General features: G+C 37.5%; 1 protein-coding gene across 4 annotated transcripts; it reads left to right on the forward strand.

Annotated features, from left to right (window-relative positions):
• The first annotated feature begins 7,661 nt into the window (after positions 1-7,661).
• Positions 7,662-13,260, forward strand: LOC129870774 (uncharacterized). 4 transcript variants are annotated; one of them, XM_055945636.1, is made up of 2 exons: positions 7,662-11,517; positions 12,880-13,260. In XM_055945636.1, the coding sequence occupies exons 1-2, from the start codon at positions 11,097-11,099 to the stop codon at positions 12,993-12,995; spliced, it is 537 nt and encodes a 178-aa protein (XP_055801611.1). In that variant the 5' UTR covers positions 7,662-11,096; the 3' UTR covers positions 12,996-13,260. The 4 variants fall into 4 exon arrangements, 2 of the variants coding, with proteins under 2 accessions (XP_055801611.1, XP_055801610.1); XM_055945635.1 differs by having other exon boundaries at positions 7,664-10,545; XR_008762127.1 differs by having other exon boundaries at positions 7,667-11,517; positions 12,609-13,260.
• The last annotated feature ends 13,657 nt before the right edge of the window (positions 13,261-26,917 follow it).

The following is a 26,917-nucleotide window of genomic DNA, read 5'->3' on the forward strand; positions in this document are numbered from 1 at the left end:
GTAAGATTTTTGGCGGCTTTGGGCTGTCTTTAGCCTCTCTCGAATAACTCGCACCTTCTTCATGGCTTGATGAAAAAAATCGGGCCCCATCAACTCGGCTTCACCAACTTTAAACCATCCAATTGGTGATCTACACCTCCTTCCATACAGAGCTTCATAAGGAGCCATTTGAATGCTTGCATAGTAGCTATTATTATATGCAAACTCTATGAGAGGTAAGTGATCGTCCCAATTTCCTTTGAAGTCAAGCAAACAAGCTCTCAACATATCTTCCAATGTCTGAATAGTGCGCTCTGCTTGGCCATCTGTCTGGGGATGGAAGGTTGTACTCAAGTTCACCTTCGAACCCAGTCCCTTTTGAAAGGATTTCCAAAATTGGGAAGTGAATTGAGCTCCTCTGTCTGAGATGATAGACAAAGAGACCCCATGCAATCTGACGATCTCCTGTATGTACAACTTTGCATAATCCTCTGTGGTGTCAATAGTCTTAATTGCCAAGAAGTGAGCTGATTTCGTCATTCTATCCACAATCACCCAAATCGAATCATGTTGCTTTCGAGACCTCGGTAGACCTGTAATAAAGTCCATGTTGATCATTTCCCACTTCCATTCTGGAATTTCTATATTTTGAGCTAAACCACATGGCCTTTGATGCTCAACCTTCACCTGTTGACAATTCGGTCACTTGGAAACGAATTCTGCAATATCTCTCTTCATCCCACTCCACCAATAGATTTCCCTCAAGTCATGGTACATTTTTGTAGAGCCCGGATGAATCGAGTATCTAGAACTATGCGATTCGGCCATAATCCTCTCTCGAACACCATCGACATCTGGCACACACAATCTATTTTGGTATCTCAACACACCATCTCCCCCTTTGGTGAAAACCATCACCTCTTGTTTGTGAACAACTCCCTTTAATTGAAGAAGGATGGGATCTTGGTCTTGCTTCTCCTTTACCTCTGCCACAAGTGAGGATGTAGACCCATCCTGAACAGTAACTCCGCCTTCATTGTTCTCTTCTAGATGAACTCCCAATCGGGCTAATCTGTGTACCTCCTTCGCCAATTCTCTCTTTCCTTCCTCCACGTGGGCAGTGCTACCCTTAGACAACCTGCTAAGACCATCAGCAACAATATTAGCTTTACCTGGATGGTAGAGGATGCTCATATCATAGTCCTTGAGTAGCTCAAGCCATATCCTTTGCCTCAGGTTGAGTTCCTTCTGGCTAAAGACGTATTGCAAGCTCTTGTGATCGGTGAATACATCAATATGCACTCCATACAAGTAGTGGCGCCAAATTTTAAGTGCAAACACCACAGCTGCTAGCTCAAGGTCATGAGTTGGGTAATTCCTCTCATGAACCTTAAGCTGTCTTGAAGCATAGGCTATCACCTTCCCCCTTTGCATCAGCACACAACCCAAATCAATTCTAGATGCATCACAATAGATCACAAAACCCTCTGTTCCATCGGGCAAGGTTAAAATAGGAGCAGTGGTTAACTTGGTCTTCAATTTCTGGAAACTCTCCTCACAAGCATCGGACCATTGGAACTTAGCCTTCTTTTGGGTTAGCTTAGTCAATGGTGATGATATGGATGAGAATCCCTCTACAAACCTTCGATAATAGCCAACCAAACCCAAGAAGCTCCTTATCTCTGTCGGGGATGTGGGTCTGGGCCAATTTTTCACAGCTTCAATCTTCTGAGCGTCCACCTGAATACCATCTCCAAATACGATGTGGCCTAAGAAAGCCACTGATGCAAGCCAAAATTCACATTTGGAGAACTTTGCGTATAATACCTGCTCTCTCAAAGTTTGTAAGACGATTCTAAGATGATGGGCGTGCTCCTCTTCATTCTTGGAGTAGACTAGAATATCATCTATGAATACAATCACAAACATATCAAGATATGGTTTAAACACTATGTTCATGAGATCCATAAAAGCTGCGGGGGCATTAGTCAACCCAAAGGACATGACCAAAAATTCAAAGTGGCCATAACGAGTCCGAAAAGCGGTCTTCGAAATATCACACTCCCTCACCTTCAACTGATGGTAGCCAGATCTCAGCTCTATCTTTGAGAAGCAAGTGGCACCCTGAAGTTGGTCGAATAAGTCATCTATTCTGGGGAGAGGGTACTTATTCTTTATGGTGACCTTGTTCAGCTGCCTGTAGTCAATACACATTCTAAGGGACCCATCTTTCTTTGGCACAAATAGGACCGGAGCTCCCCATGGCGAGACACTCGGCCTAATAAATGCCTTATCTAACAAGTTCTTCAACTACTCCTTCAACTCTTTCAACTCAGCTGGGGCCATTCTATAAGGAGGAATTGAGATAGGCTGGGTATCAGGAAGAACATCAATCCCAAAGTCAATCTCCCTATCAGGAGGGACTCCAGGTAGATCTTCAGGAAAGACATCCGGAAACTCGTTGACAATCGGAACCGACTCAAGGGATGGAGACTCAATATTGTCATCTTTCACTCGGACAAGGTGATAAATGCACCCTTTTGAGATTAGCTTCCTGTCCCTAAGGTATGAAATAAACTTACCCTTAGGCGCAACAAGACTATCCTTCCACTCTATGACAGCCTCATTAGAGAATTTGAACGTGACAATCTGAGTTCTACAATCAATAGAGGCATAACAGACATAGAGCCAGTCTATGCCAAAGATCACATCAAAATCAACCATGTCTAACTCAACCAAGGTATCTCTGTGATGAATTGACACAGTGCAGTCTCTATAGACTTTCTCAGCTATGATAGAATCACCAATAGGGGTAGCTACGTAGAAAGGCTCACGAAGACATTCAGGAATTTTATTGAATTTACTAGCCACGTAAGGAGTTACAAAAGATAGTGTGGCACCCGAATCCATCAAAACATAACAGTCAAGAGAAGAGACTCGAATCATACCCGTCACGATGTTTGGAGAGTTCTCCTGATCTTGGCGACTACCCATGTCATATAGGCAGTTTGTACCTCCACTCGTACCTGAAGTAGTGCCCCTCTGATTACCCCTAGCTGGCGGTGCAGTGGTAGAGACCTGGGCTCTGTTCCCCCATGCTGGACACTTCTTCTAAAAATGGTCTATTTGGCCACATTTATAACAACCAATCCTTCCCGCTCTGCACTCTCCCAAGTAGAGCTTACCACACTTGACGCATGGTGGCTTCCCTTATGAACCTTGACCCACGTTAGTTCGGGATTGAGAACCCTAGAGTCTAAAATTCTGGCGACCTTGTCCCTGCTGATCATACCTGTTCTACGGCATTGGTGCACTGGCGGTAGATGAGGCATAGTTGGAAGGCCTCTTCTGGAAGAAGGACCTATTGCCCTTGTTTTGCCTCTGTTCATTCTCATGCCCAACTGATCTTGCCTTCTTGCTTAGATGCTTCTCTCTGTCCTTTCTCTTCTCATCCTCCACCTGTTGGGCGTACACCATCAATCTGGAAATATCCATGTCAGAGATCAACAATGCTGCCTTGCACTCCTTCTTCACATGTCTCCCCAATCCGGAAACAAACTTCCTCATCTTCGACCTCATATCTGGGATCATTTCTGGAGCATACCTAGATAACTGGATGAACTTCAGGCTGTACTCCTTAACAGTCATGCCTTGTTGTTTCAGATTTATAAACTTCTCCACTTTCGCTTCCCTCAATTCTCGGGGAAAGAAGTGGTCAAGAAAGGCTCCCTCAAATTCATCCCACCTAGCAGGTTCAGCATCCTCACCTCTACTTTGTTCCCATTGGTTATACCAAATGTTTGCCACATCTTTGAGTTGATAAGACACCAACTCAACCCCCTCAATTTCCGTAGCATGCATAGCTTTCAGAATTTTCCACATTTCATCAATAAAATTTTGGGGATCTTCATCAACCTTAGAACCCGTGAATGCCGGCGGATTCATTCTCAGAAAGTCTCTAATTCTAGTGGCAGTAGATGGCTCTTGGGAACTAGAGCTGAGAGTGGGCGAGCTCTGATTACCGTTTCGGGCAGCCACTAATTGAGTGAGCATTGCAATTGCCCCTCGAAATTCTACCTCTGATGTGGGTACAGGTGGAGTAGCAGGCACTTGAGGTGCCTCCGCATATCTCGTAGGTCGGCCTCTAGCCCTTGCTGGACGTACCTCTGATTGGGGCATCTCGGCGTTATTAATATTTCTCTGGCTAGCCGTACGTTTAGGAGGCATTATCTGTAACGTATAAACGCACGAATTAGAAGGGAAGTTTCATAGAGTTTAACTCCATCGCACGAATTCAGAGGATGAAAGAAGTGAAACAATTCCTAATGTCTCATAGCCTCTTGATTATAAGTGTGGTGCACAACACACTCATAAGCAAGACTCTACTAGACACGGCTTTATAGACTCCCTAGAACTCTTGAACTCTGTGATCTGATACCATGTTTGTCACGCCTCGGGAGGGTACCCTAGGCGTGACCGGCACTCGAAGGCCATTTCTGACCTCCGAGCGAACCACCTGGTCCAGTCACACATTCATTCAATCACATTCTCTTAGCGGAAAAACTCAATCAATGCCAAACATTTTCAACCCAACAAAACAATATAATAAGACTCCTCAAAATAACATTTCAACCTCCCCACACTCCAGTCTATGAAGCCTTTATCAAAGTCTAAGAGGTGTCAATGACATGCCCATGGCTACCAACAATCAAAATAAAGAAAACGACAACAAAACTATACAAGAAATCTCAACATCCTCCGAAAACTAGGAGGACTCACCAACTAGCTGGGAGTGTATGTGCATCTTCAACCGAGCGCTGGTTGATGATCTCTAGTACCTGTCTCTGCATCATGAAACGATGCAGGCCAAATGGCGTCAGTACATGGAATGTACGAGTATGTAAAATGGCCGAATGCAACGAACATCAAGGAAGAATCAAATCAACTCGGAATCTCAACTCAAGGGAAATGACAACTCAATCAAGTGTCCTAAGTCTAAACAAGAATATGATTTAGACGGGACCAATCACATACAATTCAACTCAATCTGACTCAGAGTACTATCAAGACCTATTTGGGAGTTTCTCTTACCCGACAACCATCACTTATGAGCCAGTGAAAGTACAACAAACCGACGTTGTTGCCGCGCCCGTTCATACTTTGCCAGGGTATGAATTAATCAACCAATCATGGATCCAATCCAACCAAGTCCTATAATGTCAGGACAAACATCTCGGGGAAGCATCCGACTATAACGGTTCAATCCCCCCTACGTTTGGCGACGTAGTTATTGGGTTCGAGTATGGACTATACTCTTGCCCAATTTGGTGCTCGATACTCCTCTCAAGACTCAATGCTCATAAAACTCCATCCAATCAACTCAATCAAATCATATCGACAAGTCTCATTACAACCTTGTCAACTCATCAACTCTATCACGATCAAATCTCTTCCAATCATACTATCTGATCAATCTCAATCATATCTTTCAAAAGAAATTCAAATGCACATTTATAGCAACATATAGACATAACCAATCATTTCCTCCATCCATTTGAGAAATCTTTGAGACTCATCACAACTTCAAGACTTTAAATCGACACTTTATAATAGGCAACATTTTTAAGAAAATAACATCATTTATCATAATCTACATAATTAAGAAGATCAATAAAACATATTTAACAACTCATCTTCATCAACTCATACTCACATAAAGGCTCATTTTAGGAACTTCTTAGCTCAACAACATCAACACATATAGAATCAAATAAATAGGGGACAAAGCTCATACAAACATAAACCATACCAAGAAACTCCATTTTCATGAACATCTAACCTCAAAGCAAGAGTAGGACACATGGGTGGAATCAACCCATGTTTTTGATAGCCTTACATACCTTAGTGAAGATTTGAAGAAAACCTTGTGGTTGGGTCTTCAATGGGGAACTCGAATCTTGAAGCTCTTGGAACTCTTCTTGTTGGAAATGGAGAAGAAGAAGAAGAAGAGAGAGAGAGACTCCTAGGGCTTTTTAGAGAGAGGGAGAGGCTGCAAAATATGATTTCAAATGGTCTAGGGTGATACATATATAATTTGGGTAAGTTTCCAAATTGCCCCTTCTCAAAAAGTTCTGAAAAATAGGCCAAAACGCCCTTGGCGTGATAGTGGCGCGTCGCGCCCTTACAGCGCCAAGGCCAATTACGCCTAAAACCTGCACAACTTTTAGTGGCGCGTCGCGCCAAGGACCAAACTACTGAGGCATGTTTCTGGCGCGATAGTGGCGCGTCGCGCCCTTATAGCGCCAAGGCCAAAGTTTCTGGGTTCTGGAAATTTGGCTTGAAAACCCTGCACACCTCGCAGTGGCGCGCCGCGCCAGGGACCAAACTACTAAGGCTTGTTCCTGGCGCGATAGTGGCGCATCGCACCACTGTGGCGCCAAGCCCAGATTTCCAGTAGTTGAACCCCAGGCCTGAAATTCCTGCTGTGCTAGTTCATCTTAGGATCGTCATATCTTTCAACTCCGAACTCCAAAATTTACATTCTTGGTGGCGTTGGAAAGAAGACTCAACGTCCTTTAATTTAATAGGTCATGGGCCATCCAGATTGTCGTCTTTCAAAATATAGGGTCGTTAGAAGTCGACCCCTCACTTACAAGAACGTGGATCTTCATATATTTTGAATAAAAAATCCTGCATTATCCAAAATTTTTTTTTGCACTTCATCCAACGAATGATGAATGGTTGGTTGCATTGCTCTATCATGATACCTTAAGAATTATGCAATATAAAATTGTGGTAGCTTTCAATTTTTCTTTTTTAGCTGAAAAATGTCCAACTTAGTAATGATGCTATTGAGAAGATTTTAGGCTAAAAAATATGCATATTTGAAAAAAAATTTATATTTATTTGTGTTGTAGGTATATGATGGAAGGAATTACATTAGACAAGAGATTAAAAAAAAATTCATCTAATGAAACGTAAAAACACACTAAGTACACATATTGAATTAGTTTTTGGTATAAAAGTTATTTATATATTTTGATAAAACTTTGGTGGATACATTATAGTTCCATTAAGTTTAAGTTCACTTGAATAAGCTAAAATGGTTATAAAGTCTATTAAAACATATTAACAACAATATTCTTACTTATATTATTCTTACTTTATAAAGAAAACTAAAATTTAAATCATAATTTTAAAAATTAAAGGATAACAAGTTTTGTTTTTTAACCAAAAATAAATAATAATAAAATAATATATAAACTTCATTAAAAAGAAAAAAACTAAACACATGTAAAATATTATTATTTGGATATAAATGATCTAACAAAATTTTATTGTGCTGATTCAAATTTGGGAAAATGGGTTAATCTATAACAATGTTGCACAATTTAAAAAATAGAAGGATAAGGTTTAGTTGAATTTGAAATGAGAATTTTCTAATTATTTATAGATAAATTTCGTATATTTTATTTGTTTTTTCATCACTGTGAATTGTGGACATAGTCATTAAGACATAGAAACTTACAAATTTTTAAATCAGACATAAGACTCTAGTTGTGTTTCTCTCAGGTCGTCCAAATCTTATATGTTGTGGGGGACTATAATGGTACTATGTTTGGTGGGCTAGTTGATGCACCTTTAAAGCCAACAACAAAGAGAAAATATCAGGTAATTCTGAGCAGAGTACTTAAAACATGTCACTTTTGTCTTTGAGCTCCGATTTGTCATCAAGATTTTATTTTTGTATTTGATAGTGTACAAATAACCTGTCGTATTTCGTCCCATAGGTATATATGTTTTTCATGTATTTGTACCAGACGTTTAAAGTTTGAAGAACAAATTTTCGCTTGTTTGCTGTCGCTAACAAATTTGTTTAATACATCAAGACGGGAGTGGGCTTTGTTCAGCATGTCCTTATCCTCTTTTTTTGTGGCATTGATGATCAAACGGAGAACTGAAATAGTGGTTCTCTCAACCCTTCATAACGACAGTAAGTCACCATACACAGTGCTCTAAAAAATATAGCCGTTACAAACAGCAACAGCTCTGTCGGAATGGCATCATCGCCAACAGAACTTTTCAGGCCACCGGATCAGTCCAGAAAACTATACAATCTTCAACTGAGCAAAACCCATCAAGAATCGTCTCAATCCGACATCCGAAGCCCTGGGAATGTTGAAAAAACAGCCGCGATCACTGTTCATCATCCACAAGAACGTGAACATGTTACCACTGAACGAGAAATCGATTCTAGCTCCAATTCTGTGAATTGTTTTGATAAACCACCAATTGAGAATGTTAGAACAACATCTCAGCTACAACATATCCGAAAATCAAGCAATTTCAGCATGGCAATCGAGAGAAATGAAGCCGCGACTGTCCAGCAAAACTCCGGCGAGGCGCCGGCCAATCGGGCGATTTTTTGGACGCCCTCCGATGGTATTCGAGGTGGCGCATCACCTGAGGTTGGTTGCCCACCTCAAGGCGCCCCTCATACTAAAAGCCCAGCCCCAATAGATGACGGAGCCGCCGGCGCTCTACTGTTGAACTCCGACGACGGAGCTCCGGTGACATTCGAGCTTCAAGACCAATGCCAAATTGTAGAGGATCTCAACACGAATACAACCATGCAAAAATTGCTATAAATTCATTGCCAATCTTGTCAAATATCAGTTCAAAGAATTCAGGCGGCTGCGCGATTTCCGGCAGCGGCGCCGCCACCGCGAATTTCGACGAAAATAAAACTTTTCCTATGGGTTTTGATCACGATGCAACGAAGAACACAACAATCCCAAAAGCCCCATCGAATTCACTCTCTAACGATTCGAATTTGGGAATTAGGGTTCCGCTTCCACTTGCCGGAGGCGGCGAAGAGGCGGAGATCCAATTCAGAAATTGTCAATGACAAATTGTTCAGAATGATGACAGGAATCCAACCATCCAAAAAGCCCCATCAGGTAACGCTTCGAACCCTTCGAATTTCAATTCTAGGGTTTCCAATTTGACTAGACATGCTGACAGTGGTTGTGCCGGAGCTCCGGTGGCCAAAGAAATTTCTTTTCCTTTCAATGGTACTCCCCAGCAACCAAATACACCTCAGGAACAAAATTCTAAAGAAAACGACCATCCCATCATTTCAAACGTTAATACTAGTGTCGGAATTCCCCAAAGAACCACCGGAATCACCACTCCGTTGAACGCCCAAAGCAATTCTATAAACCAGAACGACCCACATACAAATACGAACATTTTAAACCAAAAAACACAATTTTTAGGCACCCCGAACTCAAATTCCAAAATTACAACTCCTACCAATAGGCACGAAAACAGTGAATTAAGGTCCGACGCTGTATTAGTTAATCATGCCACTACTTCAGACACTCCATGTACCTCCAATGGTCCCAAAACTACCAAATTCCCCAGTCCCAAACTTCCCCACCATTTCATCCAATTTTGAAAAATTCGACCCTAAAATCACTAAAGATCCTATAGTTTCCCTAACCCCCAGTGCTATACCTCCAAAAACTAAACCTCCCAACAATCAACCCACCACTACTAACCACCCCCCTCCGCCCATCATAATGCAATCCTTAGCCACAAGACTTAGGATTAGACAAGTCGTTACGGAAACCAAAATAGACCTATCACCTCCGAGAAGAGTTACAAAACAGGGATGTCCGGCCATCATGTTTAAGAGAGATGATTACATGATTAAGATGGCTGAATCCTGTAAGTATACACTCATAGGCAAGTTTTACAGCCATATGCCCAAGATGGAGGTTATTCGAAAGAAATTTATTACCCAAACTGAACTAAGGGGCAAGGTCAAGATTACCCACTTCAATTCTAGACACATATACATTGACCTTGATAATGAACATGATAGAGCCACCGTATTAGATAGCAAGCGTATGTACATTGACGGTGTCTTTATGCGGTTTCAAGTTTGGACCCCTACTTTCGATCCAAATTATGAAACCCCCATTCTTCCTGTTTGGGTCATACTCCCGGAGCTCCCATGGCACTGCTTCCATAAAGAATTTGTTACGCTCTTGCTTGCGGACGTGGGACAAGTGTTGCACTTGGACATGGCCTTTATGCAAAAGACAAGGGGGAGCGTAGCGAAAGCAAAAGTCCAAATGGACATCACAAAGCCTAGAATCCAAAGTGTTTGGATTGGATTCGATGAAAATGATGATCCAAATGGAGAAGGTAGATGGCAGGACATCGAATATGAAGATGTCCCCCTTTACTGTACCTATTGCAAACACCAAGGACATACTCCTCTTGCATGCCCCATCAGCAGAAGAGATGCAGAACGCAACAAGGCCAAAGACAAGGAAGAAGAGCTAAACAAAGATGCATTGACAAAACACACAGGTATGATCTCTACTCCTATTGTCTTAACTAATGCTGTAAGTTTCAGGCAACAGGTACCACTAGAAGCATCTACCACCACATCTCAGGAGGAAAGAGGCAAGGCTAAGGAACAATCAACCAATCCAAACAAGAATCAAATTTCAAATGAACAATGGGAAACCCAAAAGAGAAGAAACTTCAAAGGTAAGACCCAAACTATGCAAAACACCCAAAAGGTACAAGGAAACACTCATCAGGTATATAAACCTACCCAAACCAAGAATACAGGTACTAATGCAATTCATGGACATCGCGAGCGTCAATCAGGTATTGACTCAATGCTCCCAATCCCCCATGGCTCCCCCAGTAGTTTTAATGTATTGAATGTTTTAACTGCTGCTGCTGAAGTAGTTAATGGAGGTGAGGATGGTAGGTTTCAGGAGAGGCCAACTAACCTGCAGGAAGGGGTATCCAAAGGGGGGGTTTTGTCTCATGTTTTGCATGAGAACCTTATGGTTGACCGTAGGAATGACTTTAGAGCTCCGGCTACCACTTCATATATTCAACATTCTTCTTCCCAGCATGTTGATAAAAGGGATTTTGTTGATGCTCAAAAAATGGCCTCCAAACTGACCCCTACTGTGACCATTGGATGTGAGACTGCAGTTGGATCTGGAAGGCTTTCAAGTCCTTCTTTGAGAACTGAGCAGCAGTAGTTCAGGAGTGTAAATGTAGGGGCAAACCAGAGCCAAAAAATGACTCAACAGGTTGCTCAGAGGCATGTTTTGAGACATGCTGGAGATGTTATTGAACTTGGTAAAACTGTAACTCCAGTTCAGGTCCAAAACATGCAATTGTTGAGACCTGCAGGTGCTCCTATTCCCACCAAGGAAATGACCATTACTGCAGCCCCCTATCAGCCTCAAAACTTTCAGGTTTTGGGACATTTTCTAGATACTGAACTGCAGGAAACCATGCATGTTTTGGGTGCTAATTCAACTGATACTTTAAAGGAAAATATGGTGTACAATAAGGCTACCCAGATGCAGGGATCAAGACCTGCAGGTACAACTATTTCCACTCAGGGAATGGGCAACACTGCAGCCCCTATTCTGCCTCAACAGTTGCAGGTTCTGAGACATGTTTCAGCTGCAGGACTGGAGCAAAAATTGCATGGTATGGGCCCTATTTCAGCTTCTACTCTGAAGGAAAAGAGTGTGCAAGTTGTGCCCCCTAAATTAATATCAATTCAGCACCACAGTCAAGGTGTAGATCACATTGAAAGTGTTGAAAATGACCAACATAATGGCTGCAGTTTCAGCAATACTTCAAGTGATCAAACCTCTAGTCCTAGTTCCCACCAAGTGCAAATTTCTAACTCCAAACAAAAAGACAATGCAACCATTAATGGTATAGAATTCTCAGCTATTCCTAGTACCTCTAACCAGCAAGCTACCTCTAAAACTCTAAGGAAAAAGAGAGTTAGAAAAAAGAAACAAGAAAAGCAGCAAGAAGCTGCAGCCCCTACCCCTCCAACCACTGCTGATACAGGTGGAAAAGAAAACAATGGTGAGGTGGTTTCAAACTCTTGCTCACAGTATGTACTCTTAGATCAAACCACACCAATAAGGAGCCCTGATTTTAGTTGTGAAGACCCTCTTAATCTTACCGCTTTGAATATTCAGCATGTCCTTATCCTCTTTTTTTGTGGCATTGATGATCAAAAGGAGAACTGAAATAGTGGTTCTCTCAATATTTTTAATCTGTTGGTTACCTGATTTACAGTCATCTTACTCTCTACTGTAGGATTTCTTTCCCCTTCATTTTGACCCTTATTTCATTGCTTTATATATGTATTCTTTTTGAATGCTTCCTACTTCGTATCATAATGTCCTCCAATAAAGGGAGAGATAAGAGGAAAACCAAATGCCACGCAGCCCCTTGGGAGTTACCTTTTTCCTCTGTCCAATTTTTTGTTTTCCCGTGGCAAGATTTTAAAAATTTTCCTTCTCAATGAACTAAAGTTCACAACTGTCATCATGAAAATCACCTTTTTGTTTTAATATATTTATTGTAGAATCAGATCTTATGGTTCCAACTTATTCCCTCTAATTGCCCATAGTTTTAAAAACAAGGAGGAAGGAAAATCCTATTTATTATGTTAAAGATATCTTTGACTCGGATATAGTAGCTCAACAAACTTCTACCTCTATGTCCTGTCAGTTTACAGAATACAGGATGGAGGAATTAATAGTTGACTTTTCCAGGCTAACAGGTTCAAGTGCAACATTAGAAACTTATGGAAATTCTTGTCTGGCACATAGTGAAGACTTTGAAGTTAAGGAAGTTGAGGCAGTCTCGCAACTATATCTGTGTGTGTGCGTGTTTTGTGTTCTGCCTTGTCTATGTCTATATATGTACATGCGTTTACCTGTCAGGGCAGTTAGCTATATGAGAATTTACTTTTAAAAGTGCAATATGCATTTAACATGAGAAATTAACTTTGAATGCAATTCGCATTCATTATGTGCCATGCAGTTATGGGTCTTTGTATATGCTTCCAAGTACGAAGAGATGGTTTCCATTTTGCGAACAGAGACCCCTGGAATTTGCTGCTGGTAACACAGCTTTCATATGCTTGCCTTCCAATCTAATGATCGTTTCCATGGTTGTGCACAACATCATGCGCAATGCAAGATAGGTTTTCTACATATCTTTTCACATGTTCAGCAACAATGTTACACCTGTATAACTGTGTTTCCTTACATGTACAGTGAACCATTTTGATAAAAATGCTCTTTGGTTCGGCATATGAGAATGAACGTGAGAGCTAACTGAAAATATTCATTAAACTCTGAGCCTTAACGTGTTGTGATGCTGCTGCTGATTTTTTTAATGTGGTGAATTAAGATTTCAATAGACTACTTGTGCAGGTTCTTGGTGTTGTCTATTTACATCACGAAGAATCAAAGACCTCATTTCATGCCTTGATTTCCTTTTTTTGACAATCGATTTTTTGGTAGAGACAAAACCATCTCCTGGCACTAGTTCAAATTAAACCCCTCAAGCTATTTTCTGTGTATTAAAGAATGAATATCTGCTTGAATGTGAATGGTTGATCAACCATGATGCTATAGATGAGTTAAATGTATAACATATGGTTTGCAAACAGAAACCAATTCAATAAGATGAAATTTGTTAAAGCCATTTTCCATTTTAACCATCTGACAAACATTTCAATGGGTACATGAGACTTAAACCATCCAAAGGCAAATATATCAAAAATAAATATGACAAGCCTTTTCAATTTAAAAGAATCTTATTTGTTTCTTAAACAGTTAAACTTATGCCAAGTTAAAGAGTGTAACGTAAATTGGGACAAAAACAAATATTTTCAGTCCTTTATCACTGCTAAAAAACAAACGGTCACTCTGAAAAAGATCAAGATTGATAATGATACATGGATTGGGGAAACAACTTTGTAATGATCTTGAGGGTTATTTTCGAAAATTTGTGCAAAATTATCATTTTATCCTATCTTTAGTGCCCCGAGTGTTATTTGATCAAGTTGCACTATTCGTTCATATTTATAAAGTTTCGAATGAGTTTTGAGGGTCAAAAACATGTTTTGAAGTGTGGTGGTGTAAGTTGACCGCGGTCAATACGCGGTCAACATGCATGAACAGTAGCACGCGTGAATAGTAACACGCGTGAACAGTAACTTTTGGGCAGAAAATGCCCCTTTCTTCCCATTTCAATATTTTTCATCATTTGTTTGAGTTCTTGAACTCCTTAAGGTGATTTGAGAAGAGATTTTCGTGGCAAAGTGTTGGGTAAGTGATTTTTGACCTAAAATCTTCCTTTTTCATTAAGTATTTGATGATTTTGACTCCTAAATTTTAGTTTCAAATTCCAAAAAATCTTTGTTTCTTTCTAATCCGAATTTAAGGAAAATGGTGATTTCTAACTCGTTTTGAGCTCTAGTTTTATGGGTTTTTCAACCATGAGTTCCATATTACTAGTAGAATGTGATTGTCCAATAAATTTCCAGATTTGATCATTTTCAAAAATAGTTAATTTTTGGATCATTTTACCTCCGGTTCCGAAACCTATCAATATGGGTGTCAATGAACTCCTTGTGATGTGTGTGTTTCATTGTTGATAGTGGTTTGTCATTCTGAGAGTTGAATTCGAGAGTTGCTTGTTCGGTGGAGGTGTTCGAGTGCGGTTTTGGCAATTGAGGTAGGTTTGACTATCCTTCTTTGAGATTGAGATGGGGTAATTAGTCCTTCATATGTTATAGACTTTGTGATGGAGTCGTAGTATAAGTTGAGAATGTTATATATATTGTGATGCCCGTGTGGGGACTTATTTATTAATGTGTTGTCGTGTGGGGGTTTATTTATATTACATAGCCCGTGTGGGGTGCCTTATTTGTTATCTTATTTTCTTTGAGAGCGTGTGATTCGTGATTTTCCTAAGAGAGAGGCTTGAGTATATTATTTGACTTGTGATGCCCGTCTGAGAGGTTGAGTTGGGGGTATTGAGCATGCTTGAGTATTGAAATATTGTTGAGAAAGGGGTGAATATTTAAATGGAAGTATTTCCTTCCCATTACTATCTATTGAGGGTGAATATCATGTGTAGGTTAAGTTTTCAGAACTTTGAACCTTGTACCACATGTGAGTTGAATATTACTGTCACGACCCAATTTCGTAAGTCATGATGGCACCTACTATAACCCTCTAGTAGGTAAGCCAACCCGTCAACCCGGAACTTCAAGTAATGTGTTTGAAGGCAAAAACTATATAAGAGCATTGAATTATAAAAGTAAACAGAATGAATAAGCGGAAGTAAACCAAAACATGTTTTAAATAACTAAAGATCCCTCCCAGAACCTGGAAGTCACAAGTACAGAGCTGCTACAAAATAAAATACGAGTACAAGTCCCAAAAGTGGACCAAAAAGATATAAAACAACTGGCTAGTCTCAGAAGGCAAAAGACTGGCCATCCATGCTGAAGGAGACAAGAATGATCTAAAAACGCCAAGTACTCACCCTAGTCTCCGAAGTTGACTGCAACAGGCTCGATTTATCCACGGCGATAGCTGGTGCTCGGTCCTGCATCACGAAAGTAGATGCAGAGTGTAGTATGAGTACCAAGACAACAGGTACCCAGTAGGCATCATAGGCCGACTGAGCAAAAAAGGTAAAAACAATATGAAAAAGAAGAATAGCCTAAATAGGAGTCAACATAAGCATCAAAAGGTAAAAGAGTACTACCTATGAAAACTACAGCTAACTATACCCAACTGGGCCCCCATAAGCCCAACCGGGACACTCGTGCGCAAGTTAAATAAAAACTCGGATGAACCCCCATAAGTCCGCCGAGTACACAGAATAGCTACAACTACCAAGGTTAGGAACCAAGAATCTGCGATGTTAGGAGCCGAAGTATTATATCATTTCCAAACCCAGAATCTCTAAGAGTCAATCGATCTAGTGGTGACTTAGGGGTCGAGGCTGGGACTGGTACCCAGAGGCTCACCCGAATGTTCAAAGTGGTCAAGGCCGGGACTGGGTACCCAGATGCTTGCCATAATACATAAGTGCGGTCGAGGCCGGGACTGGGTACCCGGATGCTCGCCGTAACACATCGATATGATCGAGGCCAGGACTGGATACCAAGATGCTCGTCATACTAGCAAGTCGGCGGAGGCCGGGGCTGGGTACTCGGATGCTCCCCGATAATTCAGAATGGAGGCTGGGACTGGGTACCCGGATACTCACAAATAATTTATCCCATGGTTTCGAATATATCCTTTGCAACTAATCAACAACAGTACCGAGAATCTCATTTCCAATGAGTCAACCAATATGCCGCCAAAACTAAAACCGGAGCCCAAGTCAACGATCACGAAATCTAGTGCTGCCGACGCCTCACAAAAGTCACGATTATATCGAGTTATGGATGATGGTATTTTTAAGAGCAAGAGTAACGCCTAGCTAAGGCCAAACTACCAGGCACTAGCCTGCTACACCATTCTACAAGGATCTAAGTCTACCGGAGCGACGCCGGGACATCTAAAGCAAGTTTACATCCTATACTAAGGCCAACATACCCCACCGTATCAACAACATGCTCATTCAACTCTACTTATAATACTTAACAAATAACGACAAGATACACATGCTTCTAAATATCCGAAAATCCGATAATAAGCCTAAAGCATGATTTCTAATACCTAAGATATACAATCAAACTACCCAACCCAAATTCTAACTATTTCAACATGCTTTCATACATTTCGGCTCAATCTAAATAAAGGTAAACCGTAGCCTACCTGTAGGCCAAACACGCGGGCTCCAAATCACTGTGCTGGAGCTTTTCCCTTTCGAACGTCCTCGGAACGCTGCCAAGCTGTCAAAAATAGAACCACAACATCGATACGGTCGTTTCGACACTAATTTCATAATTTTTGGAGATGGACCAATTTTTGGGTCAAAAACGGGAATTGTGGGGCCCACATACGAAATTCCGGATTTGACCCCCAAAACAGGTTCTAAACATCACCCCAAGCTCAAAAATCAGATTTATAATACAATTCGGGGTGGGAAGTTACGCAAGACGATCAAACAACCAAAACTCATAAATTCGGACTAAAGGACCAAAAATGGCAGCATCGAAATCAGTAGATTTTGGAAATACGAGACTCTTTCAACCCAAACAAATTGCACTATGATGATCCTTGCGAAAAACTCCACAATCTAGCCTCAAGAATCACTCAAAACGGAGTTATATTGACCAAGATACACTTTTTCAAAATTCCACAAAATTTCATTCCGAAAATGACTAAATCAGTAACTAAAAACGCATTTTTACCTTAAATGAAGCTTCTCCTAGCGTTTCTGAGATTACCACGAGATTCCTCACGAAATTCTATTGAATTTAGACCCTTGAATCACCAAAATCGGATTTATATTGGTCAAGATATAACTTGTCAAAGTTCTTCAAAAATCCATTTCGAAAATGGATACTGCTGTAAATAAAATCACGATTTTTACCTGAATCGAATGCTCCAAATCAGTTTTCAATCTCTCCAATGCGTTCTCCACGAAAAACCTCACAATTTTGCCTTTTGAATCACCCAATTTGGAGCTCTAGAACTCAAGAAATGAGGGTTCAAAGTTGAGGAGAAAAATCTGAAAATCTGGTGCAAAATCTGCAGTATTGCACCAGATTTTTCTGGTTTTCCATTATTTAAAGTCTCCGAATGGACCCTCGGAATTCGTTCGGAATCCGATAAAAATAAATCAGATATGCTACCCTACTAAATTCGATATTTCGGACTCAATGGCGCATTCAAAATTCTCATACGAGGTTATTATAATAAAAAGTGGGTCCCACATCCAAGAGTCATTTTAAGCCTCATTCCACAACGGGCCTCGATATTAGTTCGGAAGCCTCAAAAAATGAACGAAGGGTCGTTCTAGACCAAAATCAACATTTCGGAACTAACCGCGCTGCCAGAATTTTCATTTGAGCGTGTTTTCCAAGAATGTTGACCAAAGTCAACCATAAGCTAAGTTTAAAAGTCAAAAGCGTCAAATGGCCTCAAACTCGTATCAATTGCCTCGATAGTCATTCCAACATTGCTACTAGCCTAATTTGGTCATTCCGGAGCTGATGGAACCATTAAAATTTGAATTCGAGATCTCATTGACCCAAAACTCGAAAAGTCGCAACTAAACTAACTTAGGCCTTTAAAATACCAAAATGGACTCGAGACGTCTAAAAAATCAAACAACACTTCTTCTAGACCAAAAACCATCTCCTGAATCCAACGGAGTTGTCGGAATTCTATTCCGAGCATCGGAACTCCAAAAGTTGACCAAAGTCAAACCTTGACTTAAAGTTCCTCAAATTCTCAACTCAAGGCCTCAAATCTTCGTTACAGCTCCAAAACTGATTCCGTAAAGTCTCCTAAGCCTATTTCGACATTTCGGAGCTGCTGCAATCGACAGAATTCCATTTTGAGACCCGTAGCTCCAATTGACCACAAAAACCACTTTTTAACACTTAAAGCTTATGAAACTCAAAATTTCCAAAGACTTAACTTTTCATAGGATTTTCTAAAAATCAACATTCGGTAACAATTATAAATGACTCGGGGCATCTAAAGGGATGGGTAAAATGGCCACTTTACAAAAATTCTAAAAAAATGACCTTGAGGGTCATTACAATTACTTCCATGTCATATGTGTTTTGATGAATTCATCCTCATTCATCATATCACGATACATGAGAAGTTGAGAAATATGGAAATTCTTTTTGAGAAAAAAAATGAAACACTTTTAAACCTTTGTATCTTGAGTCCCTGTTCGAGGCAGTGTTACGAAAGGGTAGTGGATGCATTGTGATTGAGGTATATGGTCTGCGAGACCCCCATGGGTCCTGCTTGGTAGCACAGCTCGACAAGTGTATATGACAGGCTGTGCGACAGTCTTGATTCCACCGTACCACCACATTATTGCATCATCATATTGCATTGCATCATCATATTGCATTGCATTGCATTGATATCTGTACTGATTGAATTATTTGGTTAATTGTGATTATGAGTTGTTATTATGGGTTTACTTTACTCGCGCCATTATATATATATATATAAACTGACGGCACTGATGCCGAAATGGGAGTTTTTCTGTATGCAGGTGGAAGCGTTTCTTAGTTTATTTCATAGGTTTGATTAATTCCTTATACTTAGTCAGCTAAAACCTATTGAGTACATGTGAATTGTACTCATCCCTACTTCTATGTCCCTTTTTGATGCAAATACTTGTCAGGGTACCTCACGTGGCAGCTGATATTCTAGCGTATTGTGTATTCTCAGATTAGTGGTGAGGTCCCGGTATTCGGATCGTCACTAGTCTATCTTTATTTCTCAGTCTTTTGTATCATTCATAGACTTATGTTGTATCTTCAGATTCGAACCTTGTATTAGATGCTCTTTATACTTATGACACAAGGTTTTGGGATAATTTCTTCATTATCTTTCTTTTCACTTAAATCATGGCATGACTTTCCCTTAGGGAGTCTCATATGAGTTTTATTCTTAGGCTTACACATCAGGTTGGGTTTTGGGATGTGTGTCATTATGACCTCGGCTTTTTGGATCGTGACAAACTTGATAGGCCAAGAGACTGTCAAATTATTTGACAACATGTTCACTGATGATTATAGCAATATAGATATTTTCTGCCTCTCGAGCATCCCTGAAAATGTTTCTTATTGAAGACAATGAAATATTCTGTGCTATTTCGAATTGAAAGATACTGTTTGTTTATGTGAGAATCGATAGTTCACCAGAATCGGATGGCATGTCAAGTCTATTCTGTCAATACTGTTGGACACAATCTTTATAATATGGTTTCAGAATTCTTCCATGGAGGCAAGTAAATCAAACATATGTGACATTCTTGCCTTATTTTACTATCCAAAGACAAAGCTCCTCAAGAGTTCTCTAAGTTTAAAACTATTAGTCTAAGCAATTTTTCTTGTTAAACTCTATCCAAATTCCTCAATAGCAGATTATCTACCATAACTAGAACCTTGACTTTTGTTTGTTTTATGTCATATTCAGTTAGGTTACTCGTCTCTATGAGTAGTCAGTAGTGTTATTACTTATTAGGTGTCAAGTCTAAAATTCAGGGAGGCATGACCGACATCTTGTGCTTTACTTGATCGAGTGAACCAACTGAAACCACACAACTTTGACCATAAATTATTTGGCATGACAAGGCTTTCATACACAAGCTAGCCATAAGAGTAAATAACTTTATTTCTTAGGAACATAAGGTCAACGAGGCCAAAGACAAGGTCGGCAAGGTCACACTTTGAGTTACAAGACCCACATCATACGTCTACAAGACTCAAGAATAAAACTTCCAACACATAATCTGGACGACCTACCAATCAGGTATAGCAGACTCAGCAGTCTCGAGAAGACGGAGCATATCAATCATCCGCTGAAGTGAACAACGACGCTACAAGAACCTATTTCTACCTGTTAAACTGCAGACATGAATGCAGGCAACAAAATGTTAGTACGAAATAATGTACCTATTATGTAAGGCGACAACAGAACCAAAACTAAAACCATAATATACCAGACGTAACCTGCACAAATTTAACAAAAATCAGCCATAACCAATAATAGCATAGTCATTATTAGATCTCACAAGTGGAGTTTGAGGAAGGTAAGATTTCCTTAGATCTTATCTCTATCTATTTTTGTAAATAAAATTTTTGTTTCTAATAAACCATAAGCACAACGAAAAAAATAATCTCAGTAAAGAGTTTTTGCTTAGTTAAAAATTAAAAATGATATTTTCTTTTAAAATAATAAATATTGAAGTCACGAAGAGAACAAACAAATATTAATTAAGATAACATATAACAACTTATTTTCAGAGATTTTAAAATATTCTCTAAATTATAGTATCCTTATTTTGTAATCATTTTATACTTTAAAATTATTTGTATCTAATTAAAATATTTAGAGTACATCGAAAAAGTTATTTGATGATTTTATTTATAAAAAAAATTCTTCAATTTTTTTATTAGGTATATTTATTGCAAAATAAGATAATAGTTAGGTATTTATTGATTTTAATATGATCTAAAATGTTCAAATACATAAAATCTCAATTATAATTATAATTTAAGATAAAAGGAAGAAAGTCTAGCTTATGATTCAGCCAAGTGGCATGTGTTAGTTCTTAGGACAAATTAGTTAAGTTAGATAGTAATTAGTTATTGTTTGCCTTTAATTTTAAGTTTTACTTTTAAAAAAATTCTAATAGTTATTTTATATTTTCAGTTTTTCACACTAAGTTATTTTTCAGATACGCAATATTACATAACTCTAAAATTTCCAAGTAAACTAAATGGTAGTTATCTACAAATATTAATTTTCAATTATATTTTTATAATACTTACCTATTACTATCTTAATTAAAATGACAAAATAATTGTCGTATCCACCATCTTAATGTGATAACATCTTTTTTATTATCAATTTTAAATTTTACATCATTTTAGTGTTTAAATAGCTTTTTAAAGTTTAAATTTGATATTTAATTTTTAATAAATTTTTACTAAATTTTGGTTTTAAAAATTGAAAACTATAAAAATAGAGTCATATTTAGGATAATTTTTCTTATCATTTTCCAAAAAAAATATGTTTTCTCTTTATTTATGTTTTAATGAATAAGCCAATGACTTTAGTATTTTTCTTAATTATATTTTATTTTGGTCTAGCTTTTAATTATTTTTTTGTATCCCAATTATTCTAGAAACAGTTATTTAATATTGTATTATACTATTATTTTAGTAAAAACAAACACAAAATATAAATAGAGAAAAAAAATCAAAAGGCCAAAATAAAAAGGAAATGAAAACAGACAACAAAATAACCACCTGCACCACTTGTACCTTATCCCCCATTCCTCATTCCCCTAAATCACACACACATTATACACATGATCACAACATAAATAATATTTATTATTAAAATTAAAAATTAATTTAAAGCACTCATGAATATCAAGACATACGCATGACTTCTTAGCACCAAATCATAACAACGATAAAAATTGTGCGAGTATAATCTATGATAGAATAAAATCCTAAACTTATGAAAGTATTTTTGATTGAGAAAAAGTTATAAACTTCACCAATTATTTCGTAAATTTATATCTCACCCAAAAATTAAAACTCATTCTTGACTAATCAATGATTGTATATTGGTCAGAATTCAACTGCTCAAAAATCACATGCAGCCTTCATGTTTAGAGATCATGTTGATTGTGTCTTGAAAAAAGTTAAAATACATTTCGTGTTGTGTTAATATGTGTGTGGGGGTGGGGGGGGGGGGGTGAGGGGAGAGATTTCATTCTATAAATACTCCAAAGAAAAACTTAATTCTTCATTCTAAATTTCAGTCCCAAGAGTTAATTGTTCATTCTAAATTTCAGTCCGAGAAGAGAAGTAATACTATTTATGTATCTTTGCTTGACTACAATTTTATTTCTTAAACCTTTGCTTATATGAACTAACTTTTCATACCGTTTGACTTTAAGAGTCCTTTTTAACCAACTACATGATATATTTTTAAGTGCATTATATTTTTATACCAAGAGAAGTAATACTATTAATGTATTTTTGCAATTTCCACGCCTGATTTTTTCTTTACATTTATATATTTTTAAATTTTTAAATTAAAAATTTGGTTAACATTTTTTATATTTTTACTTATGCAGGATGTCTACAGTTACTTGGACTGATTTGCGAGTTGAAATTATGGAATACGATCAACACCGTACCAGATGCCGAGAGGAGTTGTTGAATGTCCAAAATATTGAAATGAGGTGTTTGAAAAATAAATACAAGCGCCACAAACTGAAGGGAAAGGATATTTGAGTGATGAAGATAAAAGAAGGTTGAAGGAGAAAAAACAAAAGATTCGTGAGCTGGAAAAACAACTAGAAAAAGCAAAAGAAGAATATGACATGATTAATAATAATCTAAGTTATGAGGAGGAAGAAATCCTTCGTAAAGTTAATCGTCTAAATAATCCAATATTCGTGAAGGTGTCGGTAGTGGAAGATATCACCGCGATTAGCTTGATACAGGAGAAGGCCCCAACTACGTACCTATTTGTCACCCTTAGCACATCTTTTAAACAATGCAATCTTGGCTTACTTGATAAACTAGCTACGGAGCTATTAAATATGAAACCTGGTGGTTTGAGAGTCACTGCAACTTATAAATTGAAAGAGGGATTCTTTTTGATGGTTGATGAAACCACTGCTAGGAAGGCTGGATTCAGCTATGCTATTTATGACGACTACACAGAGCAAGAGGAAGAGGAAGATGCCGAGGAAAAAGAAGATGGTGAGGATGACGAAAATGGAGATGCCGAGAGAAAAAAAGATGGCAAGGATGAGGAGGATTGAAATATTTACTTTCATGTTCATGTTCATGTTAGTTTGTTGTTAACTGTTTGTAATATTCTATGTTAATTATGTTTGACCTTAGTTTTTAATGCAATGAAATTTTCTATAAATTTTGATTTCTTGCTGGTTGCTTTTTTTGTATGAGCATCTCTCTGCATTATTTGCATTATTGAAGTTAAAAACCTTTTGTTCTAGCTTTTAATTTATTTTTTTGTATCCTAATTATTCTAGAAACAGTTATTTAATATTTTATTATACTATTATTTTAGTAAAAACAAACACAAAATATAAATAGAGGAAAAAAAAATCAAAAAGCAGAAATAAAAAGGAAATGAAAACAGACAACAAAATAACCACCTGCACCACTTGTACCTTATCCCCCATTCCTCATTCCCCTAAATCACATACACATTATACACATGATCACAACATAAATAATACTTATTATTAAAATTAAAAATTAAATCTTCATTTTGTGGCAAAAGCACCAAAATATAGCAAATGGCATACATACAGCACGCCAAGTAACACTTTTTAGGATAAAGATCTAGACAAATTAGAATTTGAAAATATTGTTTTTTTAAAAAAAGTTAACGCAAAACTGATCTGATGGTAAATTGAATATGGGTGGTTACCTTGATTAAAAATAAACAAGAAAAATAATATGGGTGATTACAACCTCCTTCTACTTTGTTTTGCCCATATATTTAACAAATTCAATTGTTCCGAAAAAAAGTTATTATTTGATTGATCCATGTTGATATTGTTTCGAATCCAATTATTTTTAGCAGGTACATATGTTATTTATCATTTTATATATATATAAAGAATTTGTATATGGCTAGATTTTTTAATTTTAATCTACACTTGGGGTTTGTTAAAGATTAAAAATAAATAAATTAACAATACTCTTATCTCTTATCTAATACACAATTTAACAATTTTGGCATGCAGGATTTCATTTGCAAACGCCATATATTGCCTTTCAATGGTTGCCAATTGGTTCAATTCTTCCCTCTATAAACTATTCTTATACTTTGTCTTTCCTCAAAAATGCGTATATGCTTTTCTAATCCAATTGAAAATGTTCTAAATTGATGCAATAACTGATTTTTTTTACAGATTTAATTAGTTTATCGGTAGATTGAAAAAGATGAATGAACTCACTTATAAGAACGTGGATCTTCATATATTTTGAATAAAAAATCCTGCATTATCCAATTTTTTTTTTTGCACTTCATCCAACGAATGATGAATGGTTGGTTGCATTGCTCTATCATGATACCTTAAGAATTATGCAATATAAAATTGTGGTAGCTTTCAATTTTTCTTTTTTAGCTGAAAAATGTCCAACTTAGTAATGATGCTATTGAGAAGATTTTAGGCTAAAAAATATGCATATTTGAAAAAAAATTATATTTATTTGTGTTGTAGGTATATGATGGAAGGAATTACATTAGACAAGAGATTAAAAAAAATCATCTAATGAAACGTAAAAACACACTAAGTACACATATTGAATTAGTTTTTGGTATAAAAATTATTTATATATTTTGATAAAACTTTGGTGGATACATTATAGTTCCATTAAGCTTAAGTTCACTTGAATAAGCTAAAATGGTTGTAAAGTCTATTAAAACATATTAACAACAATATTCTTACTTATATTATTCTTACTTTATAAAGAAAACTAAAATTTAAATCATAATTTTAAAAATTAAAAGATAACAAGTTTTGTTTTTTAACCAAAAATAAATAATAATAAAATAATATATAAACTTCATTAAAAAGAAAAAAACTAAACACATGTAAAATATTATTATTTGGATATATATGATCTAACAAAATTTTATTGTGCTGATTCAAATTTGGGAAAATGGGTTAATCTATAACAATGTTTCACAATTTAAAAAATAGAAGGAGAAGGTTTAGTTGAATTTGAAATGAGAATTTTCTAATTATTTATAGATAAATTTCGTATATTTTATTTGTTTTTTCATCACTGTGAATGGTGGACATAGTCATTAAGACATAGAGACTTACAAATTTTTAAATCTGACATAAGACTCTAGTTGTGTTTCTCTCAGTTCGTCCAAATCTTATATGTTGTGGGGGACTATAATGGTACTATGTTTGGTGGTCTAGTTGATGCACCTTTAAAGCCAACAACGAAGAGAAGATATCAGGTAATTCTGAGCAGAGTACTTAAAACATGTCACCTTTGCCTTTGAGCTCCGATTTGTCATCAAGATTTTAGTTTTATATTTGACAGTGTACAAATAACCTGTCGTATTTCGTCCCACAGGTATATCTGTTTTTCATGTATTTGTACCAGACGTTTAAAGTTTGGAGAACAAATTTTTGCTTGTTTGTTGTCGCTAACAAATTTGTTTAATACATCAAGACGGGAGTGGGTTTGTTCAGCATGTCCTTATCCTCTTTTTTTGTGGCATTGATGATCAAAAGGAGAACTGAAATAGTGGTTCTCTCAATATTTTTAATCTGTTGGTTACCTGATTTACTGTCATCTTACTCTCTACTGTAGGATTTCTTTCCCCTTCATTTTGATCCGTATTTCATTGCTTTATATATGTATTCTTTTTGAATGCTTCCAACTTCGTATCATAATGTCCTCCAATAAAGGGAGAGATAAGAGGAAAACGAAAATGCCACGCAGCCCCTTGAGAGTTACCTTTTTCCTCTGTCCAATTTTTTGTTTTCTCGTGGCAAGATTTTAAAATTTTTCCTTCTCAATGAACTAAAGTTCACAACTGTCATCATGAAAATCACCTTTTTGTTTTAATATATTTATTGTAGAATCAGATCTTATGGTTCCAACTTATTCCCTCTAATTACCCATAGTTTTAAAAACAAGGAGGAAGGAAAATCCTATTTATTATGTTAAAGATATCTTTGACTCGGATATAGTAGCTCAACAAACTTCTACCTCTATGTCCTGTCAATTTACAGAATACAGGATGGAGGAATTAATAGTTGACTTTTCCAGGCTAACAGGTTCAAGTGCAACATTAGAAACTTATGGAAATTCTTGTCTGGCACATAGTGAAGACTTTGAAGTTAAGGAAGTTGAGGTAGTCTTGCAACTATATCTGTGTGTGTGCGTGTTTTGTGTTCTGCCTTGTCTATGTCTATATATGTACATGCGTTTACTTGTCAGGGCAGTTAGCTATATGAGAATTTACTTTTAAAAGTGCAATATGCATTTAACACGAGAAATTAACTTTGAATGCAATTCGCATTCATTATGTGCCATGCAGTTATGGGTATTTGTATATGCTTCCAAGTACGAATAGATGGGTTCCATTTTGCGAACAGAGACCCCTGGAATTTGCTGCTGGTAACACAACTTTCATATGCTTGCCTTCTAATCTAATGATCGTTTCCATGGTTGTGCACAACATAATGCGCAATGCAAGATAGGTTTTCTACATATCTTTTCACATGTTCAGCAACAATGTTACACCTGTATAACTGTGTTTCCTTACATGTACAGTGAACCATTTTGATAAAAATGCTCTTTGATTCGGCATATGAG

This window comes from Solanum dulcamara, chromosome 10 (assembly GCF_947179165.1).
Source record: "Solanum dulcamara chromosome 10, daSolDulc1.2, whole genome shotgun sequence".
Classification (NCBI taxonomy): Eukaryota; Viridiplantae; Streptophyta; class Magnoliopsida; order Solanales; family Solanaceae; genus Solanum; species Solanum dulcamara.